This window comes from Penicillium mononematosum (assembly GCF_028829835.1).
Source record: "Penicillium mononematosum strain IBT 11891 chromosome Unknown utg000005l:1.0-9366267.0:1.0-9372171.0, whole genome shotgun sequence".
Classification (NCBI taxonomy): domain Eukaryota; kingdom Fungi; phylum Ascomycota; class Eurotiomycetes; order Eurotiales; family Aspergillaceae; genus Penicillium; species Penicillium mononematosum.
In genome coordinates this window covers 795,338-815,216 of record NW_026643275.1, presented here as the reverse complement: position 1 = coordinate 815,216, position 19,879 = coordinate 795,338, and the positions used below count along the sequence as shown (strand labels likewise).

The window sequence follows — 19,879 nt, the reverse complement described above, 5'->3', positions numbered from 1 at the left end:
GAGATATCACCACTCAGACCTTCTCTCTTCCCCCCCCCTTCTTTTCTTACTTCCCCTCTCTGACACTTAATTAGCCAGGGTCCCCATTTAGGTACATAGTTATTCCCTTCCCTCCCTTCTCCCAGTGGATCCAGAAAAAAAGAAAGCTTGGGAATTGCCGCAACTCAAACCGTGGAACGGGTTTCTAGTAGATCCCCATCTTTCTCTGATCGAATCGGTGCAACCTGTTGACTCGCTGACTTGGACTCGAAAGGGCCCGTGCTTCTGGCCGATCACGATCCCTGGGAATTTCTCCAACTGAGGGGTCCCAACTCAAAACCCTCCTCTTCTTCTCCATACCCTGGTCGATCTCTTAGCTTAATTCTTTTTCTTTTTCCTTTTTCCTTTTTTTTTTTAAACCCTTTGGACCATTTGATCGGGGAATATATCACTCGCAAAAGCCCGGGGGGTTGCACCTGGGATTGTATCTCTTCCACAACTCTACATCATGGTGAACGGGACCGCCGCCGTGTTAGAGCCCACATTCACCGGGTATGTCGCAACCACTCAGGACGCCTTGATCCTCTTCGAGGCATGCTTAACCGGTGTCTTGCATCATGTCCCGCGCCGCCCTCACGACAGAGAACGCAGTCATCTGGTGCGCAGCGGCAGCGTCTTCATCTACGAGGAGAATGCATCAGGCATCAAACGCTGGACCGATGGCGTCACCTGGAGTCCCAGTCGCATTCTGGGGAACTTCCTCGTTTACCGTGAGCTCGACAAGCCATTTCCTCCTGGAGAGAAGAAGCGCGCCATGAAGAAGGCCACTCGACGACCAGTGCCAGCCGGCCGGCCGGGCGAACCTTACCCGCGACACGATAGCAGCCAGGGCTATTCTCCGACATCTCCTGGCTCGGGGCCCTTCTCAGACCGTTCGTCCCATCAATCGGAGCTCGAGCGGGCATTGGTTGGGTCCCTGGTTGATTCGTACGGCTTCAAGGATTCCGGGTTAGTCAAGAAGACGATGAGCGTGACGGTTTTGGGCGTGACCCACCATTTGGTCTCATACTACAGTGTGGAGGACGTGATGCGCGGCATCCTCAACCCACCCTCGATGGTGGATTCCCTACGCTTTATCCGACCCCGCACCGAACTCACCCAGAAACAAAGCTTCCGTTCCCCGATCGACGAGCTCGAGGCGAACGCCGTGGAAAACCAAGAGCCCTCCCACGCCGCTCTATACGGATATCGCCCGCAGATGATGGCCCCTCCCACGTACGCCATGCCAAACCCTTCAAACGACTTCTACATGCACCCCAGTCCCTACGCCGCCACACATCCCCCGCAGCAAGGCCCGATCCAGGGATACTCGATGGGCGCGCCGATGGCAGCCCAAACCGCGCCAAACCCGTACCTGCCAAGCCCAGGCCAAACCGCCATCCCCCCGAAGCAGGAAGACTACCACGCATTCCGCGCAGGGCCTTATGGCGGTAGCATGGACTCCATGAGCGCACACAGCATGGCCTCCATCCCGGGCAGCATCAACGCGGGGCTCTCTAGCTCAATCAACGAACGAAACAGATCCACCTCGGATCACAGCCCTTCCGCTTACCGCAACTCTTCCATCTCTTCGCGCAGCCAGGCCACTGACGCTACTTCCCCCATGGATCCGTCAACACCGGCTACCTACTCCCGCGGCAGCTTCAGCATGTCCGGTCAACTGGAAAACCCGCACCCAGCACTCGATCGCAACATGCCTGGTCTGGATCCTACCGTTCGTCGCGAATCAAATCCCATTCATCCGTCCTACTACACTGCGGATCGCTCCCAGTACTATGTACCCGCGCCTTACGCTGCCACGCAACCCATGTCGACATGGACGACTACGGCGGCGACGCAACCACAGATGGCGCAACCTCAAATCTAATCTCTTGATACCTTTCCGTGTCTTTGGTATTGCTTATGGCCATGGAGCGTGGGAGTCAGGGCGGAATTTTGTTTCTTTTTGTTCAACTTTTCCCAACTTGCTTTTGCTTTGTTTTTCCTGGAGATAGACCCTTCTGTTCTGTTATGTTTGGGAGGAAAACGCCGTTTCATTGCTACAATATGTACCTGACAGCGGCCCCTTTCTTGTCTCTTGTCTATATGGTTATGGTCTCTTTTCTTTATGGTCTGTTACGGAGGTGGCTCTTTTGTCTTTTTTTTTGCTTTTTACAGTTTTGCTTTTACTTTACCCCCTTCGTTTTGTCTTTTTTTCTTTTCGGTGGCTCTATTGATTCTGTTCTGGGAATCCGGGTGGGTGGCGTTCTTTTATTCTTTACGATGTCATGCAAAACAACCCGATAACCCCAAAACGGTTCTATTCTTTTATTACTACTTTTACCTTCCGGACTCCGATTCCTCCTTTTTTACTTCCTTGCTCTCTTCTATATATCTATTTGCTGCCAAGGCCGCTGTATGTTTGTCTGCAATCACGGTGTCCAATGGTTTCTTTTCCATTTGGTCTGGGCGGGTTCCTGTTCTTCCTCTATTTTCTGTTCTATTCAGTTTCACGAGGACAGGTTTTAGTGATTCCCATCTCATTCCATGGTCAGTGGTCAAAGATTGCTTCAATACGTCCCCTTTTTCGCTTCCCTGGTGCTGGGAGCTGGTTCTGGATATTATCAATACGTGCGTGTACTTCGTACTTGTTTCCCCGTTCGTCTATAGTATGGATTATAGGCTCTGTGCACTAGTGGTGGCTTTTTGATACTCCGGTTCCAATATTAGCTGCTTCTGCACGACAGAATGGGTTTCTTTACTCTATATTGTATATTCTTTCCAAATACTATATTCTGTATTATATACTTTGCTCTGCCTCTGCCTTCCCTGCTAGGTGCTCTTATTGGCATAGTACGTGATACGGCTTATGAGTTTAAGATTCCGTCTTCCCCTTCTTGGTCGGTTTAACTAGGGTTAATAGTAGTCTCATAGTAACCTTGAAAGTATTGAAGTATCGCTTCTCTCCTAGTTACGTTCTGTGTTAATTACTTCGTTGGCAATTAATCATATTTTAGGCACAGTGTACATATATATCGAGGTACGGTACAGCTTTGTTTTTATACTATAACTTTATTCGGACTACATCCATAGTCTGTTTGGGCAGCATAACCCTTAAGCAAATATGATTTTCTACTATGCCTGGAGAATATAGAATCAAAAACCGTGAAATCATACCCAGGCAATATTTATATGCCACAAGCACCTCGAACAGGCTTCCTTTTCAAACCCCAACCCTTTTTGAACACCGTCAATGTCTGAGATTGATCTTCATCGATGTTTAGGTCACTGATGTTCGCTCTGTGCCACAAGATACGTCCTGTCAAGTATTCCAAGAGGCCAATCTTAGATGCAGATGCACAGCCTTCCATTTCTCGGACATGTAATTCCTTGACCAATTTCCCAATGCGCAGATCCGGGGGTTCTTGCCGCTTGTTTGTCGCTGTGTCTGGCTTTTTACCCTTTCCTGTGGTGCTCTTGGTACTTTTGTTGCGCGGCAGTAGCTTTTTGAATGGGACAGAGGCGACATCTTCCCATTCTGCTTCAGTTTTGGGAATGTCAAGATCGGCCCACCACTTCGCCTGTGTCATTTATTCCAAGTTAGTTCCCGCTCACTTCAGTAACATTAGAAATTGGAAAGGTGGTAACTTACCATTGTGCCGCGCTCTGGTGGAGTGAGGAGGTAGCTTTGAGTCCATATTTCGAACGGCAGTAGCAGCCAGATCCAATCTGAACTCACATATCGCTAATGGGTATCTCAATCAGTAGTAGCATACTCAAACAAACATTAGAGAAACACAATCAAGTAAATGCACAGAGAGAATCCAGAGTCAGAGAAGAGAGGTAAATGTCGAAAACGCTTTCGTCCAAATCAAGAAGAAAGCAAACTAATCAAGTCTCATCAAAGCAGATGATTGATATCCCACACAGCGCATTTGATCGAGACAAGACAAGACGAAAGACCAGATAGACAACGAACTTGCATTTGAAGTGCACATGGTTAAAATCCACTCCACACCAACATGCCGTGAGTGAAGTGTGAAACTGACCGCAGAAGTGCTATCAGGGCGGCATGCGGAATGGCTTCGTCTTCAGCTTCTGGGAATTGAGCGAGATACTGCAGCCTGGGTCTTCGAGTTAACACCACTCATACCTCTCCGATGACCACGAGCACCACCAACCGGATCCCGTCTCGCAACGCGTCTGGGAGTCCCAGGCGTGTGAACCGGCTTCTTCGATAGATGAAGCAACGCACGATCTTCCTCCTCCTCATCAGGACCAGCGTCAGGGCCATCCCCCTCCGCGATCTCCGAAAGGGTGTGGCTCCGCTGCTGCGGACGCGCGTCCGTATGCGGGACAATCGACTCTGTTAGGCTTGGCGAGGAGGTTGTGGAGGTGTTTGATGTCCCGCTCGCCACGTGTGTACTGGGGAATTCCCGTGCTTGCGTGCGCCGTAGGCTTGGTGTGCGGCGAGGGGACAGAGGGGAGGGAGCCTGTCTTATATGTGCCAGGTTGGTGAGGTGTGTGGTGGTGGCGGGGTCGAGGTGGAGGTGGAGGTTCAGAGGAATGCTTATGGCGGCTGTTGGGGGGATTCTGGAGGGGGTTGTTGGTGCTGAGTGAGGGTGAGGGTGAGGGTGGGGATGAGGTGTTTTGGGGGAGTAGTGGCTTTGGCTTTGGTTTTGGTTTTGGGTCTGGGAGGACACTTGCTGCGGGCGGGAATGGGTTTCTTCCCTCCTCGGCTGGATGGTCCAGAGGTTTTGTAGGGTCGTCTGAAGGAGGCTGTTCTGCAGGGAGAGACTGTTCTGCAGTTGTTGCTGGTACGGGATTGGATTAAGAGACCCGTACTGTCCTGGGTAGGTGCCCTGGAAGTGATCCTCAGGGATGCCGGTCTCGGCTGGGATTTGGATCTGAAAGAAGTATCTATTAGTTTCGGCTCACTTCATATGAATCGCTTGGCTGGTAAACATACCTGACGACTGAACTTCCTTCCCGGCATGGCGATGTACTCATCGAACATGCTCCCGAGTTCTGCAAAGTTGAACCCGCGCACCGGGTTCACGGGCTCAAACCGCTGTCCGACTTCTTGTTGGAAATTGACGCCCCGGCGTTTCAAAGGTTGGTACTCGGGCAGTTTCAGCAGCAATGATGGGTAACTGCCAATCATCGCGTCGATGACGGGGTCGACATCGATCGACAGGGAAATTTTGCTATTTGCCGAGGGCTTTTGAACTAACATGACAAAGGTAAACTCTCGTGGTAGACCGGACCGCTGGACATTGTTCTCTTCCATGGACCAAACGATTTTGCCAGCTTCGACGTCGAATTCGCGGCCAGCTGGGTTCTTCAAAGTACGCGCAGAACCTTGGATACGCATCATCTCATAGCGCTTGTACCGGCCATTGAGGCTCCCCGAGGAAATGACGCTTGCACTAACGGGCATCTCCGAGATTCCAAGGGATCCAGCCAGACTGAATGTCCACTCCATGGTCTCCGGGGAAACACTGCCATAGATCAGATGCGGCGCATGCATAAGGAAGCGTGGATTACCGGGTGGATGTCCATAAGGGTATGACTTTGAACTTGAAAGATCACGGTTCCCATGAACTGATACACTAATCGTGGCGGACTTGATGCGGTGCGTGGTAGTGTGCGGCGAATGAAAGGTGAATGCAATGGCGAGAAAATCCACGTGTTCAGCATCCTCATCTGAGACGGTGTCGCTGGAGTAATAGCCATGCTGAAGTCGTTGGACATGTGCGGTGATATAAGCATCACCGGGCAGTTGGCGCTCATAGATGAGAGCACGATTGATAGTTAGGCGTGGATCCGCCTTATTTGGATCTGGTGGTTCCTTTTCTTTGACTGGTGGTGCACTGCGAATTGGAGTTAACGAGCGTGAGTCCGTGACACGCCCATTTTGGACAGAAGTAAACGACATCGTGGCGACCGCAAAGCGTTAAGACCGCAGTTTCGTTCTCGCTCTCCATCTGGCTCTAAGGCTCCTTATAGACGCGGACGCGGGTAATTTGACTTGGCTTGCGTGGCATATTGTCCTAGATAATATTATATATGACTACTTAGACATGGATTAGCATTTTCTTTGACGTTTTTTTATCACCTGGGGTTCTAGGTCACAGGAATGGCGGAGGTTATCAGGTGAGCATAGGCTTGATCATGATCACTGTGATGCAACCCCTGGCATCGGGAACCTAAATATGATATTGTCATTTTCAAGGATGTGCAATTCAATAGAGACAGACGCAGTGTCATATTAATTTCTATATACGAGAGTAGGAGAAGAAGAGGAAGAATTGTTGCATGTGGAGGATATAGAGACGGGCGGATAAACAATTTATCCGGCTAGAAACTCATCGCCGAGGCACAATCTCCAATGTTCATCTCTAACCTCTGGCGACCGTGATCTAGAACTTTTTCGTTCTAGCTCATTGGATTTCTGGTAGAGCTGATCTACATTTTGTGCTCTCTTATATGTATGCCCTATTCAGCCAAGTGGCCCCAAATTCTGACATCCAGCTAACAATTCCTAGATTGTGTTTGTACTATATAGCATTCTGTCGTTTTATTTGCATTCCCTGCGCTATCGGCTTGTTCGTTTGTTTTATTTTTGTTTGGGGTTTCTGAATTTGCAAGTTTACTAGCAATTGTGCGACGTGACAGCTTCTGTTGGTCCCCCCCCTAGCTGACCACTTGCACCGAATCACCATTGCATAGCCCGAAACCACCGGGTATGCACAGTTGAAACTCTTGGCTGAAAGCTTGTGACTATTCGTGTAGCTGGTCAATTTTGAGTTTCTCCCTACGCCTGCCGTTGTCACCTTTGTGCTGGTGTCACCATGATTGGCTCATGCGCAGCCCAGTTGTCCCTTCGGGCGAGACAGCAGGGATCCCAAGTGCTGTTCAAGAACGCACGTCTTTCTGTTCGGTCAGATTTGTTCAAGACTGAAGCTCTTCGGAGGGATGGATTCCGGTGTCTATCTACATCAGTCCAGTCGACATCAAACCGAGTACCAAATGGGTATGGTCGCTTGCCGCTTCTTCATTTATGCAATTCTAACTGTTCACTAGAGGATTAAAACCTCGTTGTCTGCAGAGGAGCTTGATCTCGCCATCATTCTTTACCCAGCAAAGATGGTCTGGGTCAAAATCGCCAGAAAACAAAACCCCTGAACAGTAGGTTTACAGCCTTCAAGCCGAGATACCCAATATCCGAATGGGACATAGGTCAAGCAAATCAGCAACTAACCCAGCGTAGACCCGAGGAATCCAAGAAAACCCCTGTTCTATCGCGGATTCCCCTACCAACCTCCCATGAGAATATCTACACTGTGCCCAACATTCTCACATTCTCCCGGCTAATCGCCGCCCCCGTGGTCGGGTATCTTCTTGTCCACAACTACCACACAGCAGCTCTATCCCTGTTTGCCTACGCGGGCATCACCGACCTTGTCGATGGCTACATCGCCCGGCGGTATAACCTCCAAACGGTGGTTGGAACCATCATCGATCCCATGGCCGATAAGCTATTGATGACCATTGGTGTTGCGTGTCTCGCCGTGAATGGCTCCCTTCCTGGTAAGTCTCGTATTGATCACTTGATGGTGTTTGGACAGGACATGGACATGGATTGACGCATTAAATAGTGTGGCTCGCTGTGATCATCCTCGGTCGCGACGTTGGTCTGGCTATCTCGGCTATCTACTACCGCTGGATTTCACTGCCTGAGCCTAAGACTATGGCCCGGTACTGGGACTTCTCGCTTCCCTCGGCGGAAGTCAAGCCTACCGAGATCTCAAAGATCAATACTGCCCTGCAGCTGGTGTTGGTGGGTAGTGCGATTGCGCTGCCTGTGGTCCCTGAGGCATTTGTCAGTGCTTGGCATTTGAGCGAGGCTATGACTGGATTCCAGTAAGTTTGGTTTTTTCTTGTTTTATACCCACTTTTATTTTCTCTTTTTGTCTTTTCTTTGTTTTATGTGGAACACCAGTCCTCAGTGATCCGACCTAAGGCACATTGAGGTTGGTTCCAGTACATACGACCATAGGGTGTGGAAAACAGGGCTTCCCGTCCGCTCAGCCGTACTTAAGCCACACGCCGGTGAGTTAGTAGTTGGGTGGGTGACCACCAGCGAATCCTCACTGTTGTATGTTTTTGTTTTGTTTTTTGTTTTTATTGTCTTCTTTTCTACTTCGCTTTGTTTATGGCATTGTTTCATTGGGGCTTGTTGCTAACTAATTCTAGGTACCTCGTTGCCGGCACCACTCTCTGGTCTGGACTTAGCTATGTCTTCTCCAACAACGCCGTGAAGATCCTTTCAAAGGAAGAGATCCAGAAGCGGGTTGCTCAAGCAGCTGCTAAGCGCAAGTAGCGATCAAAAATAACACCTAGATAGGTAGAGTTAGAAGTTCTATTGTATAGTATTCAAAGTTTGATTTTTGCCGCACGAGTCAGACCGTCTTTTTCTAACAGGGATTGCGCATATGGAGTCTTGAACATGCATATGGATTTCGACGGGTTTCTATGGATTGAAATATGAACCACATGGGTGTGTAAAAGGAGGTGTAGCGTGCATATCTGCATGTGATATGTCTGACATGGCAACGTGGGGGTACGTAGTTTGATAAATAGCTTACCAGGGAGCCCTGGTTACCTATGTTAGATGTGAAGGTGCTAAGGTTAAGTTTTCCCTATTTTCCTATTTTTTAAACGGCAATTAATTGCATAAGCTACTACGGAATACTCCGTACTATGTAAAAATATATACTATATATGTGGAGAAGAAAAACGAACCCGATGGAACCGATGGAACCATCTGCCGAGCTCTCGGTAGTGTGAATTAGGTGTCCCGATGTTTCTGCGAACCTAGGTAGGTCGCTTAGATCAAAAAAGTCAGATTACCAAGATCTCTTAGAGTCGGGGTACGCTTTGGGCCGAGTGGATCAATGCGATTTTGGAAAGTCGCCGAACTATTCTAGTACATACTCCGTCCATACATATATGTTTGAGTTAGGAAGGCGGGCCGATAGCGTACGCCACCCCGATTTGATATTTCTTTGTTATATATCCTAGTATTAGAGGATTTTACAGGGGTTTACAGAGGTTTTACCTTATTAAAAAGCATTCATAAGCAAGATTGTTAATCCATTCTACAAGGGTATAATGGTATCAAAGAAAAAAGAAGGAAAAAAGAAAAAAAATCGCCGGAATATAAAAGCCGGCCCCACGTGCTTTCATAAGCCTCCAAGGCTGATAAGGCGATAGGAATGGATATTCCGTTTGATGACAAGCTGATCAGCCAATCAACAGCCAGCAAGTCATCTGAAACTCGGGCCTAAGCCTAACTCCGTGAAGGCTTGAGATTTGAAAATTCTTTTTGGCCTGAACTAACCTGATTCAGCCTGATTCAATGTGATTCAACCTGACTCATGTACTCTCTGTGACTCCACTATAGCTCTTGAAGTCGAGACTCTGCCTCATTATCTCGCTTATGATTCGACGTTCATCTTAGTTCTTCCAAGGGTCCAAAAATTTCCGTTTTAGCGACTGACAAATGCACCCCGGGGTTAAGTGAATATTCTGACATTCTCCCAATATAAACGGCGTTCAGTCCTCTTTGCTCTTCTCCTTAAATATTTCCTTTATAATTCTCTTCTTTCTTTATAATTCCTGTTTACATTCCCCTCTTTTCTTTCCTAATTCTATTCATATCCCCTCCTTTAATTAGCCTGGCTATAACATAATACATATTTATCTGCCATTGAATGTTACCGGAGAGTAGAACCTACCCGAGCCCCGACATGGAGGGCCATTCCGAACAGTCGCATACCGTCTCGGATTCCCAGGCCCATATCCAGTCCTCCAGGCAACAATCCAGCTCAACTGGCGAGACCTACCACCATGATGCAAGCTCCGGACCCACCACGGAACAAGTCCACCAGACCACCGAAGCTCCCATTGATGCAACTTTAACCGACAGCTCAACCGTCAGCTCGTCGGTAAGCGACGAAGATGGCCGCTGGGGAGAGCAGAAGGCCGGAAAGGCCGTGTCCCGCAGCGGCGCTATGGAGGACATGGAAGAGATGCGCCGCGAACTCACCCGTCTCAGCCTGAGTCGCACCCGCTCTGCCACTAAGAGTCTTCGTCGCCGAAAGTCGCAGGCCAGCCGCCGCGATGAAGAAAAAGGCCAGGACGAAGAAGAGACCGAGGACGAGGCTGCCGACAGCTTCGATCTAGGTGAGTTCCTAACCGGTGGTCATCTGGAGCGTCGCACGACCGCTGGCGAACCCGCCAAGAAGGTCGGCGTTGTCTTCAAGAACCTTACCGTGCAAGGCGTGGAGACTGGCGCATCCTTCGTGCGCACCCTCCCCCAGGCTGTGGTCGGCACCTTCGGCCCGGACTTGTACAATATCGTCTGCCGGTTCGTGCCGCAGCTGCGGTTCGGCAAGCACCCCCCCTGTTCGCGATCTGATCCATGATTTCAGCGGCGCCGTGCGCGAAGGTGAGATGATGCTGGTACTGGGCCGTCCCGGTGCTGGTTGTACCACCTTCCTCAAGGCGATCGCAAACGACCGTGCTGCTTTCGCTGGTGTCAATGGCGAGGTCAGTTATGGTGGCCTCTCCGCCGAAGACCAGAACAAGCACTTCCGTGGAGAAGTCAACTATAACCCGGAAGACGATCAGCACTTCCCCTCCCTCACTGTCTGGCAAACCCTTAAGTTCTCTCTCATCAACAAGACCCGCAAGCATGACCGGGAAAGCATCCCCATTATCATCGATGCCCTGCTGAAGATGTTCGGTATCACTCACACCAGGAATACCCTCGTTGGCAACGAGTACGTCCGCGGTGTTTCTGGAGGTGAGCGCAAGCGTGTGAGTATCGCAGAGACCCTGGCCACCAAGTCCTCAGTGGTCTGCTGGGATAACTCGACTCGCGGCTTGGATGCCAGCACCGCACTGGACTACGCCAAGTCCCTCCGCATCATGACCGATGTCAGCAAGCGCACTACCTTCGTCACACTGTACCAAGCTGGAGAAAGCATCTACGAGCTCATGGACAAGGTGATGGTCATTGATGAGGGCCGTATGCTCTATCAAGGTCCAGCCAATGAAGCACGACAATACTTCATCGACCTGGGCTTTTACTGTCCCGCGCAATCCACTACAGCCGACTTCCTTACTTCGCTCTGCGACCCCAATGCCCGCGAATTCCAGCCTGGCCGTGAAGCCTCCACCCCGAAGACCGCCGAGGAACTTGAAAACGCCTTCAAGAACAGCCTGGCCCACAAGCGTATCTTGGAGGATGTTTCCAGCTACGAGAAACGTCTCCAAGACACCCAGCAGGAGGACACCCGCCGCTTCCAGTCCACCGTCGCGCAGTCCAAGTCCAAGTCCGTCTCCAAGAAGTCACCATATACCGTTTCGTTCGTGCGCCAGGTCATGGCTTGCGTGCAACGCGAGTTCTGGCTGCTCTGGGGTGACAAGACCTCTCTCTACACGAAGTATTTCATCGTTATCTCCAACGCCCTCATCGTTTCCTCCTTGTTCTACGGAGAATCTCTAGATACTAGCGGCGCTTTCTCGCGTGGCGGTGCTCTGTTCTTCTCGATTCTGTTCCTTGGTTGGATGCAACTGACTGAGCTGATGCCTGCTGTCACTGGCCGCGGCATTGTGGCCCGCCACAAGGATTACGCTTTCTACCGCCCCTCTGCCGTCTCCATTGCCCGTGTCATTGTCGACTTCCCTGCTATCTTGGCCATGGTTATTCCGTTCACGATTGTCGTCTATTTCATGAGTGGTCTCGATGTCACGGCTTCCAAGTTCTTCATCTACTTCCTGTTCGTGTACACGACCACCTTCTGCATCACCTCGCTCTATCGTATGTTCGCTGCGCTGTCCCCGACCATCGATGACGCGGTGCGATTCAGTGGTATTGCGCTGAACCTGCTTATTTTGTTTGTCGGTTATGTCATTCCCAAGCAGACTCTTATCAAGGACTCTATCTGGTTCGGGTGGCTGTTCTATGTCAACCCGATCGCGTACAGTTACGAGGCCGTCTTGACAAACGAGTTCTCCGATCGTGTCATGGAGTGCAATCCATCTCAGCTTATTCCACAGGGTCCAGGCGTGGACCCCAGGTACCAGGGCTGTGCTTTGACTGGATCGACATTAGGCGAATCATCTATTACCGGATCTCAGTACTTGACTGCCAACTTCCAGTTCACGCGCAGCCATCTCTGGCGTAACTTTGGTGTTGTCATTGCCTTCACTGTGCTGTACCTCCTCGTTACTGTCATCGCTGCTGAGGTTCTCTCGTTCGTTGGTGGTGGAGGCGGTGCTCTGGTCTTCAAAAAGTCCAAGCGCACTAAGAAGGTCGCTACCCCGGCCAGCAACGATGAAGAGAAGGTCGCCAATGCAAATGACAACGCCGCCCTTGCCCGTGGCCAGGCCTCTTCTGATAATGGTGCCTCTTTCAACCGTCTGTCCTCAAGTGAGCGCTGCTTCACCTGGCAGAATGTCGAATACACTGTCCCATACGGCAACGGAACACGCAAGCTGCTCAACGGTGTCAGCGGCTACGCCAAGCCCGGTGTCATGATCGCCTTGATGGGTGCCTCTGGTGCTGGAAAGACGACGCTACTCAATACTTTGGCCCAGCGCCAGAAGATGGGTGTCGTGACCGGTGATATGCTCGTCGATGGCCACAAGCTGGGTCCTGACTTCCAGCGTGGTACAGGTTTCTGTGAGCAAATGGATCTGCACGACAATACCGCTACTATCCGCGAAGCCTTCGAATTCTCAGCCATCCTCCGCCAGCCACGCGATGTCCCGCGCCAGGAGAAACTCGACTACGTGGACCGCATCATCGACCTTCTCGAACTTGAGGATATCCAAGACGCCATCATCGGCTGTCTCACCGTCGAGCAGAAGAAGCGTGTCACCATTGGCGTCGAGCTCGCAGCCAAGCCCAGTCTGCTTCTGTTCCTGGACGAGCCCACCTCCGGTCTCGACAGTCAAGCCGCATTCTCCATCGTCCGCTTCCTCAGGAAACTCTCGCAAGCCGGCCAGGCCATTGTCTGCACAATCCACCAGCCTTCCTCCATGATCATCCAGCAGTTCGACATGATCCTCGCTCTCAACCCCGGCGGCAACACCTTCTACTTCGGACCCGTCGGCAAAGAAGGCTCCGCCGTGATCAAGTACTTCGGCGACCGCGGCGTCGTCTGCCCTCCATCCAAGAACGTCGCCGAGTTCATCCTCGAAACAGCCGCCAAACCAAACCACCGCGACGGCAAGCTCCTGGACTGGAACGAAGAATGGCGCAACTCAGACCAAAACCGCGAAATGCTCGCCGAAATCGAGAACATCCGCGCCGAGCGCAGCAAAGTCCCCATCGAGGAAACCGGCTCCGCCCAATACGAATTCGCCGCCTCGACCACAACCCAAACCATCCAGCTAACGAAACGCCTCTTCACAAACTACTGGCGCGACCCATCCTACTACTACGGCAAACTCTTCGTCTCAGTCATCATCGGCATCTTCAACGGCTTCACCTTCTACAAACTCGGCAACGACGTAGCCTCCATGCAAAACCGCATGTTCTCCGTCTTCCTGATCATCCTCATCCCACCCATCGTCCTGAACTCCATCGTGCCGAAATTCTACATCAACCGCGCCCTCTGGGAAGCACGCGAATACCCATCCCGCATCTACGGCTGGGTCGCCTTCTGCACCGCCAACGTCGTCTGCGAGATCCCAGCAGCTATCATCTCAGGCCTGATCTACTGGCTGCTATGGTACTACCCCGTCGGATTCCCCACAGACTCCTCGAACGCAGGCTACGTCTTCCTCATGACGATGCTGTTCTTCTTTTTCCAGGCTTCGTGGGGCCAGTGGATCTGCGCCTTCGCGCCTTCCTTCACCGTCATCTCCAACGTCCTCCCCTTCTTCTTCGTCATGGTCAACCTCTTCAACGGTATCGTCCGTCCCTACGCCGATTACCCCGTCTTCTGGAAATACTGGATGTACTACGTCAACCCCGTTACCTGGTGGCTGCGTGGTGTGCTCTCGGCTGTTCTGCCCGATGTCCAGATTGAGTGCGCCCCGCTCGAAGCTACTCATTTCAACCCCCCCGCCTGGTCAGACCTGTGATGCTTATGCTGGTGGCTTTGTCGATTCGGCTAAGGTCGGTTACCTCGTTAACCCCCCAGGCTACCTCGGACTGCCAGTATTGTCCCTACACGGATGGCGTGCAGTATATGGCGAACTTGAATGTTCATCTTGAGGATAAGTGGCGTTGCTTTGGGATTTTCCTTGCCTTTGTTATTATTAACTGGGCTTTGGTTTATTTCTTTATCTACACGGTTCGTGTGAGAGGTTGGAGCTTTGGTATTGGTTCGCTGTTTGGTGTGGCTGGAATGATGGTCGATCGTGTGAAGGGGTTGTTCAAGGGGAAGAAGAGTGATGAAGCCTAGAGGCTTCAAAAGTTTGGTGACTGTTTTCCGTTCTTTTTTTTTCTTTTTTTGATATCAACATGCATTTACATAGGGCGTGATATTGGATATATGGGGGCAAGACAAGCTTAGAAGCACACATATTACATAGTTAGACATCATATTGCATTTTGGACATTATCTGTTTTCTTTTTTATTGGGTTTTTAATTCTCTTTTCATTTCAATGTCATAGCATAAAGCCTAGGCAATGCGTACAGTGCTTCGGCCTGACTCCCTTGCCATTCATACGTTTCCCATTTAATCAACCCCAGTAAGTAACCCATCAGAACTCCACCTACCCGTAAGTTCCAAGGCGAATCAAACCCCAAAGAAGAAAGGCTTCCGGTGCTCCGACAACGGGGCAGCGGGCACTCTCATCGGAACAGGAACGGTATCCTTAAAGACTTCAACCGGGAGAGGAGCGGAAGGGACAGTTCCATGTGTTTCGGGCCCCTTACCTTTCTCCCCAGTCTTCTTCTCATTGATGATAGGCACGATCACGCCGCATTCCCAGTTGCGGCAGTTCATCTTGAGCGATTTCGTCTTGGGATCCTTGACGATACGACCCCTGGTTCACGTTAGCTCCATTACAGCAACAGGAGTATAAGTGTAGGTATGTATGTACGCACCATGCACTCTCCGACAAATTCGCACTCCCCACATAAGCCCACCCGTGGCACTCCTTATTATCGGGCATCTCGATCGGGGTAGAAGGGTGGACGAAGGCAAGCTTTATACCAGAAGGAATGTGTATTAGTAAAAAAAAAAGGTCATTGTAACCAGCACGCCACAGCGGAAATACTCACCTTGTTATGCATCAAGACCCCACGCTCACTGACACAGTCTCTAAGCGTGTCCCGCGGGAAATTGGCACCCGACCACCAGGCTGGATTGAAACATATCGTGCCGATGGCGTCTTTAGCGTTGGGGTGCACGTCTCGTGCGGTCTCGTCTGATGGGAAGTAAATGCGGAAGTGGTCGAGACATTCTTGATTATGCGCTAGCACTTCTGTGGAGGGTTCCCTTCTCTTGTTTGCGGTTCGAAGCTCGTAATCGAATAGAGCGTTGTCACCTGGTGGGTTGGAGTTGTTAGGTTAGTCGGTTTTGATTTTGTAGGATGGTGGCATACCTTTGCAAGCGAGGTAGATGGAGCGCAGGAATGGAGTGTTGATATTTCCCAGTGATGAGGCCTGCGTCTTGTTAGTGTACCCAGTGTTGTATTAGGTGTGGAGGCATAGTAAGTGAAGATACTTACGACGTAGTCAACGTTAACGGGTGCGTTTGTCTCTAGGCCGAGAGTTTTGATAGCACGACCCAAGCCGCTGAATCCAGTGCGTTGCCATTTGCCGTCCGTGTTTGATCCTCCACTGATATTGTTAGCTGGTGGCTACTGTTTTGCTAGGGAAATCGGCCAGGGGGTACATACACTGTATGAACAAATGCGTAGCGCTTCGTCTCGGTAAAGTCAAACTCATCTAGCTTCTTGATGATGTTGCGGTGAAGTTCGGATGCCTGGAGGAAATAGACTAGTTCTTTGTAGAACGGGGTCTTGCCAGCTTCAGGAACTTCAAGTCTGGGGAGGTCAATAAGAAATACAGTCTGTACATAGTTAGAAAACTCAAGCACATCCGGTAGGCGTAGTCACGTACGTTTTCCATAAGTCTATCCTCTCCCCAGTCGGTGGGAGTGAGATTAGCGGAGGGGACTGCGATGCGAAGATATCCCGGGTGAAACATCAGAAGCAGCTTAGAATGCATGCAGAAAACCTGAGGCTCCATGGGTGGGAAACACAGGCGGAAATTGGGCATGTTGCTAACGTCCTGGCGATATTGCTTTTGCTGTAACCGATGTCAAGTTAGTCCATGTCAGTCAAGATCATAGTGCGTTGCTAACCGTTTCTTCATCGTTTGCTTGCATAATGAATAAGATTAGTGTCGATGAGTTGTTAAACTTGGAATAAAGCCACGGCATGTCCCACAGAAACGAGCTAAATACGCCCAACTCCAAGTCATCTCGCTGGATGACTTCTTCAATTGTGATTTCGTTTCCACTGCGAGGGAAACCGGCGACGTGTGTTTTCTTGACAGCTCCAAGAGGCCATTGGGCCACTGAGCGGGAGGTCGGTTGGATATTAACATTCGGGGCATTTGATGCAAGCTGGCGACAGATTTCGGTGCGAGACCGCACTCGAGCTATGCTCGCTTGAGGAGCAGATCGGAATGGGTTTTGTGGAGTGATGGAGTGACGGGAGGGCAAAGCCTGGGTCCTGGGGGCCTTTCCACTGCCTTCGGCCGGGGGACTAGAGGAGATGTCCTCGGCCTTGCGCTTGGCGAGGCGTGCAAGACGCTCCTCCTCCATCTGCTTCCGGTTCATGCCCAAAAGTGAGCCCGCCGACGATGTAGAAACCTCATGCGGGGCAGCTGCATGTTTGGCAGGCTGCGGATTCTCAGAGAGGTTGGTCTCGTCATTAGTAGGCTCCATCGACATAGCAAGAGCACGTTGCAGCTGCTCGTGCTCGTGTTCATCTTCAGACTCCGAACTAACCACAGACTTTGACTTAGGGAATATCTCCTCAATATCTGAGTCATTGCCCGAGTCATTGGTTAGGTCCACAAAATTATCCTGGGACGCCTGAGATGAAGGATGCCTGTTCTGCTGGCGACGCATATCTTGGCGAGAGGCCTCAATGGCAGCGGTTAAATCAGGATCCACTAGTGGCTCCATCATGCAGAACCCCACAAAGACCGAAATGCGGGTTCTTTTTGGGAAAGAAAGATAGATGGAGACAAAGGGATAGAGAAGATGTGGATAGCAGATAATAAATGGGATGTTTGACGTGTGTTCTGGTGGAGTATAAAGCCAAGGAAGATTTATGTGAGAATGCGAGAACGTATGCGCGGACAGTCACTAAAAAGACGCTCAAGGACCAGCTGCCAGATACTCAGATACCTTAGAGGGTTATGATTGTCCCGGATCTCAAACTGAGTCTGTTCACCTTCTACCTCCAGGTGTCTCGATATGGAGCCCCTGTTTGTCAATAGTGGTCACGTGAGTGGCCATGCCGTAATATCAAGAAGAGATCTGATGTCCACTTGTTTAGTGTCGCGCTTTTGATCCTATATCTAGCCACTTTACAGCATCTACTTCCTGGCTCATATCTTATACCACGGGTGGAATGATTATGCCTTGTAGTTCTAATCCTTCCCTAGTAGTTAAAGAGATGGACAAGAATCGAATTATACCACCTCCCTCCCAATTACTTCACGGGCAAAAGACAAGATTTAGTATTCAATACCCTATCGCCTTCTCCTTTAAACACACACAGGTGTATGATAGTCAAACCTTGAGCTATTCCCATTCACATGAGAACACCGAAATAGACTTAATCCCGAACATGTACAGGCAAATTGAAGAGAAAAGCAGCCGTAGAGTCCGTAATATCAACCCCAAGACCTGGGAAGTGAGCGCCGAGACGATGACTCGTCGGACCCGCAACAACACCATGAGGTCCCATAATGTGCGTTTCCTGTCACGAACGTTTCCCTCGCGCTCATCCAACCCTCGCACTGTTTCATCCCATCTCGCTTATCCACATCTCATCCATCACCCCGATGAAGAAGATCAAAAAGGCCGTTCATCGCATCAAGGTGCGTGCTTCGGCCACGCACAAGCGCATCCGAGGACAGTTCTCGGCCATGCGCGAGCGTATCCGAGGAAGGCTTTCAGCCAAACGCAAGTCTAACAAAGCGACGACCTCGGAGGACGCAGCTTCGGATGTCCCGCATGAATCTGACGTGGATGGAGCTTCGGAGGCCCCAGCACCGGAGGTCTTGACTGAGACCGACCGGGCCATTGAGGCAGCTGCGGGGTTCACAGTTTCGACGGTTCCACATGAGTCCTATCAAGCCATGGATGCAGTGCCAACATTGAAGAGGATTCCACACGCGTAGTAAGTTGACATAACCTCAAGGGCGCGATGCCACCAACAAGTCCATTTGATCTGACAATGTGCCAGCACCGATGCCCCGCTTTACTATATTAGCCATACTGTTGATGAGTTGAAGGAAAGGCTCTTGTTGCAGTTTGGCACAGAGTGGGAATCGTACGAGAACAGATTCCTCGCCGATATGGAAAGATTCCCCCCGGCGGTGCTGGAGGACCGACAGAGTCCATGCCCACTTGCTTGGCTGCCGCTGAAGGTTCGCGCCAAGATTTGGAAGTACGCTTTCGACGACGGTAAGGACGCCGTATTCCTCACGAAGAATGGGATGGTTCCCAAAATGCCGACTGCCATGCGATTTGTCTCGCTCAACTGGATGTCAGAGGCGTGGTTTGCATACGTCAATGCGCTCAGCAACAGAACTTTGGTGCTGATGGATTTCCCTCGTCACGCCTACCTTCAACGGCCATGCCCGGTTATCGAAGCTCTGATGACAGTCCGACTTCGAGAGGTCAAATTCGCGCTGGGTGACAACGACCCCATGAAGGCCAATAAGCGCACATGGCAATTCGTCCACTTCATTGTGAAGCAGAGGAATCGTGGATTTCTCACCGTCCGCACGTTGGTCATCGAATTGAGAAAGAACTGGGCATCTAGCCACTTCAACGAGCTGGATCTCGCCGGGCTGTTGACAAGTGGCGCCTTCACTCAAATTGAGCGAATTCGAATTCATGGAATGATCACAAGTAAGCGACTCGACCGCCTTCTGGAGCGAGCCCAACATGTTGCGCAAGTTTCGATGTGGTGATGGCTGCCGTGTTCTCAAGCAGAGATAGGGCTATGATGACTTCATAGGCACTGCAAAACCAGATCGACAATAGCAAAGAATGAATCTTTATCAGCAGTTGATTTGCCAAGTCCAAGGCCGACCAGGAGTAGCCTCTTTTCACTAGGTGTTTTCATTGCAATAGCCGTAGCAATCTGACGAGCAAGTAATTGGCCTGTCGTGTCTTGTCCAGGAGAATATCCACCTAGCAAGGTGGTGGTGGTTAGTTCTTTGAGGGGCAATAGAGCATCATCGCCCTCAGCGAGGGTGTGCATGCCCTCAGTGCCTGGGTTCTGGTTCTCCATCGGTACATGCAACTATATACCATTAGTTATGTTCGTTAAAGCCGAATTCAAGACATACCCAGTGCGCTAATCGTCCTGCTTGTGAAATTGTAACCATGATTTTGTCGCTAAAGCTCATTATCACCACATCTGTTTGTACCCCATTGACTAACCCCGCAATCTGCTTAGTGGTAGCAGGAAATGGCAGGTTGAGGGATTCTTGCAGAGAACTTGTATCAAAAGATTCAGCCATGGTGATATCAATTGATGTATCTCTGTCCGAATACTGAAGAGAAACAGGAA

The 19,879-nt window shown here is 50.6% G+C and overlaps 7 protein-coding genes across 7 annotated transcripts; 4 read left to right on the top strand and 3 right to left on the bottom strand.

Moving 5' to 3' along the window:
• Positions 1 to 487: 487 nt before the first annotated feature.
• On the top strand, positions 488 to 1,906 carry N7519_008435 (camp independent regulatory protein; the record flags this gene model as incomplete). Its single annotated transcript, XM_057295211.1, has 1 exon — positions 488 to 1,906. One exon carries the CDS (start codon positions 488 to 490, stop codon positions 1,904 to 1,906), a length of 1,419 nt encoding a protein of 472 aa, XP_057143093.1.
• A 2,203-nt stretch (positions 1,907 to 4,109) lies between these two features.
• N7519_008434 (uncharacterized protein) lies at positions 4,110 to 5,956 on the bottom strand (the record flags this gene model as incomplete). The annotated part of the gene is made up of 2 exons (XM_057295210.1): positions 4,110 to 4,925; positions 4,988 to 5,956. 2 exons carry the CDS (start codon positions 5,954 to 5,956, stop codon positions 4,110 to 4,112), a joined length of 1,785 nt encoding a protein of 594 aa, XP_057143092.1.
• A 916-nt stretch (positions 5,957 to 6,872) lies between these two features.
• N7519_008433 (cardiolipin synthase) lies at positions 6,873 to 8,404 on the top strand (the record flags this gene model as incomplete). Its single annotated transcript, XM_057295209.1, has 5 exons — positions 6,873 to 7,054; positions 7,105 to 7,209; positions 7,292 to 7,611; positions 7,680 to 7,944; positions 8,278 to 8,404. 5 exons carry the CDS (start codon positions 6,873 to 6,875, stop codon positions 8,402 to 8,404), a joined length of 999 nt encoding a protein of 332 aa, XP_057143091.1.
• A 1,429-nt stretch (positions 8,405 to 9,833) lies between these two features.
• atrF (ABC drug exporter AtrF) lies at positions 9,834 to 12,527 on the top strand (the record flags this gene model as incomplete). The annotated part of the gene is made up of 3 exons (XM_057295208.1): positions 9,834 to 10,445; positions 11,374 to 12,438; positions 12,525 to 12,527. 3 exons carry the CDS (start codon positions 9,834 to 9,836, stop codon positions 12,525 to 12,527), a joined length of 1,680 nt encoding a protein of 559 aa, XP_057143090.1.
• Positions 12,528 to 14,844: 2,317 nt separating this feature from the next.
• Positions 14,845 to 17,253, bottom strand: N7519_008431 (uncharacterized protein; the record flags this gene model as incomplete). The annotated part of the gene is made up of 8 exons (XM_057295207.1): positions 14,845 to 15,094; positions 15,156 to 15,256; positions 15,333 to 15,598; positions 15,656 to 15,716; positions 15,782 to 15,893; positions 15,953 to 16,125; positions 16,176 to 16,364; positions 16,420 to 17,253. The coding sequence occupies 8 exons, from the start codon at positions 17,251 to 17,253 to the stop codon at positions 14,845 to 14,847; spliced, it is 1,986 nt and encodes a 661-aa protein (XP_057143089.1).
• A 788-nt stretch (positions 17,254 to 18,041) lies between these two features.
• On the top strand, positions 18,042 to 19,274 carry N7519_008430 (uncharacterized protein; the record flags this gene model as incomplete). The annotated part of the gene is made up of 2 exons (XM_057295206.1): positions 18,042 to 18,475; positions 18,542 to 19,274. 2 exons carry the CDS (start codon positions 18,042 to 18,044, stop codon positions 19,272 to 19,274), a joined length of 1,167 nt encoding a protein of 388 aa, XP_057143088.1.
• A 41-nt stretch (positions 19,275 to 19,315) lies between these two features.
• Positions 19,316 to 19,829, bottom strand: N7519_008429 (uncharacterized protein; the record flags this gene model as incomplete). The annotated part of the gene is made up of 2 exons (XM_057295205.1): positions 19,316 to 19,609; positions 19,656 to 19,829. 2 exons carry the CDS (start codon positions 19,827 to 19,829, stop codon positions 19,316 to 19,318), a joined length of 468 nt encoding a protein of 155 aa, XP_057143087.1.
• Positions 19,830 to 19,879: the final 50 nt, after the last annotated feature.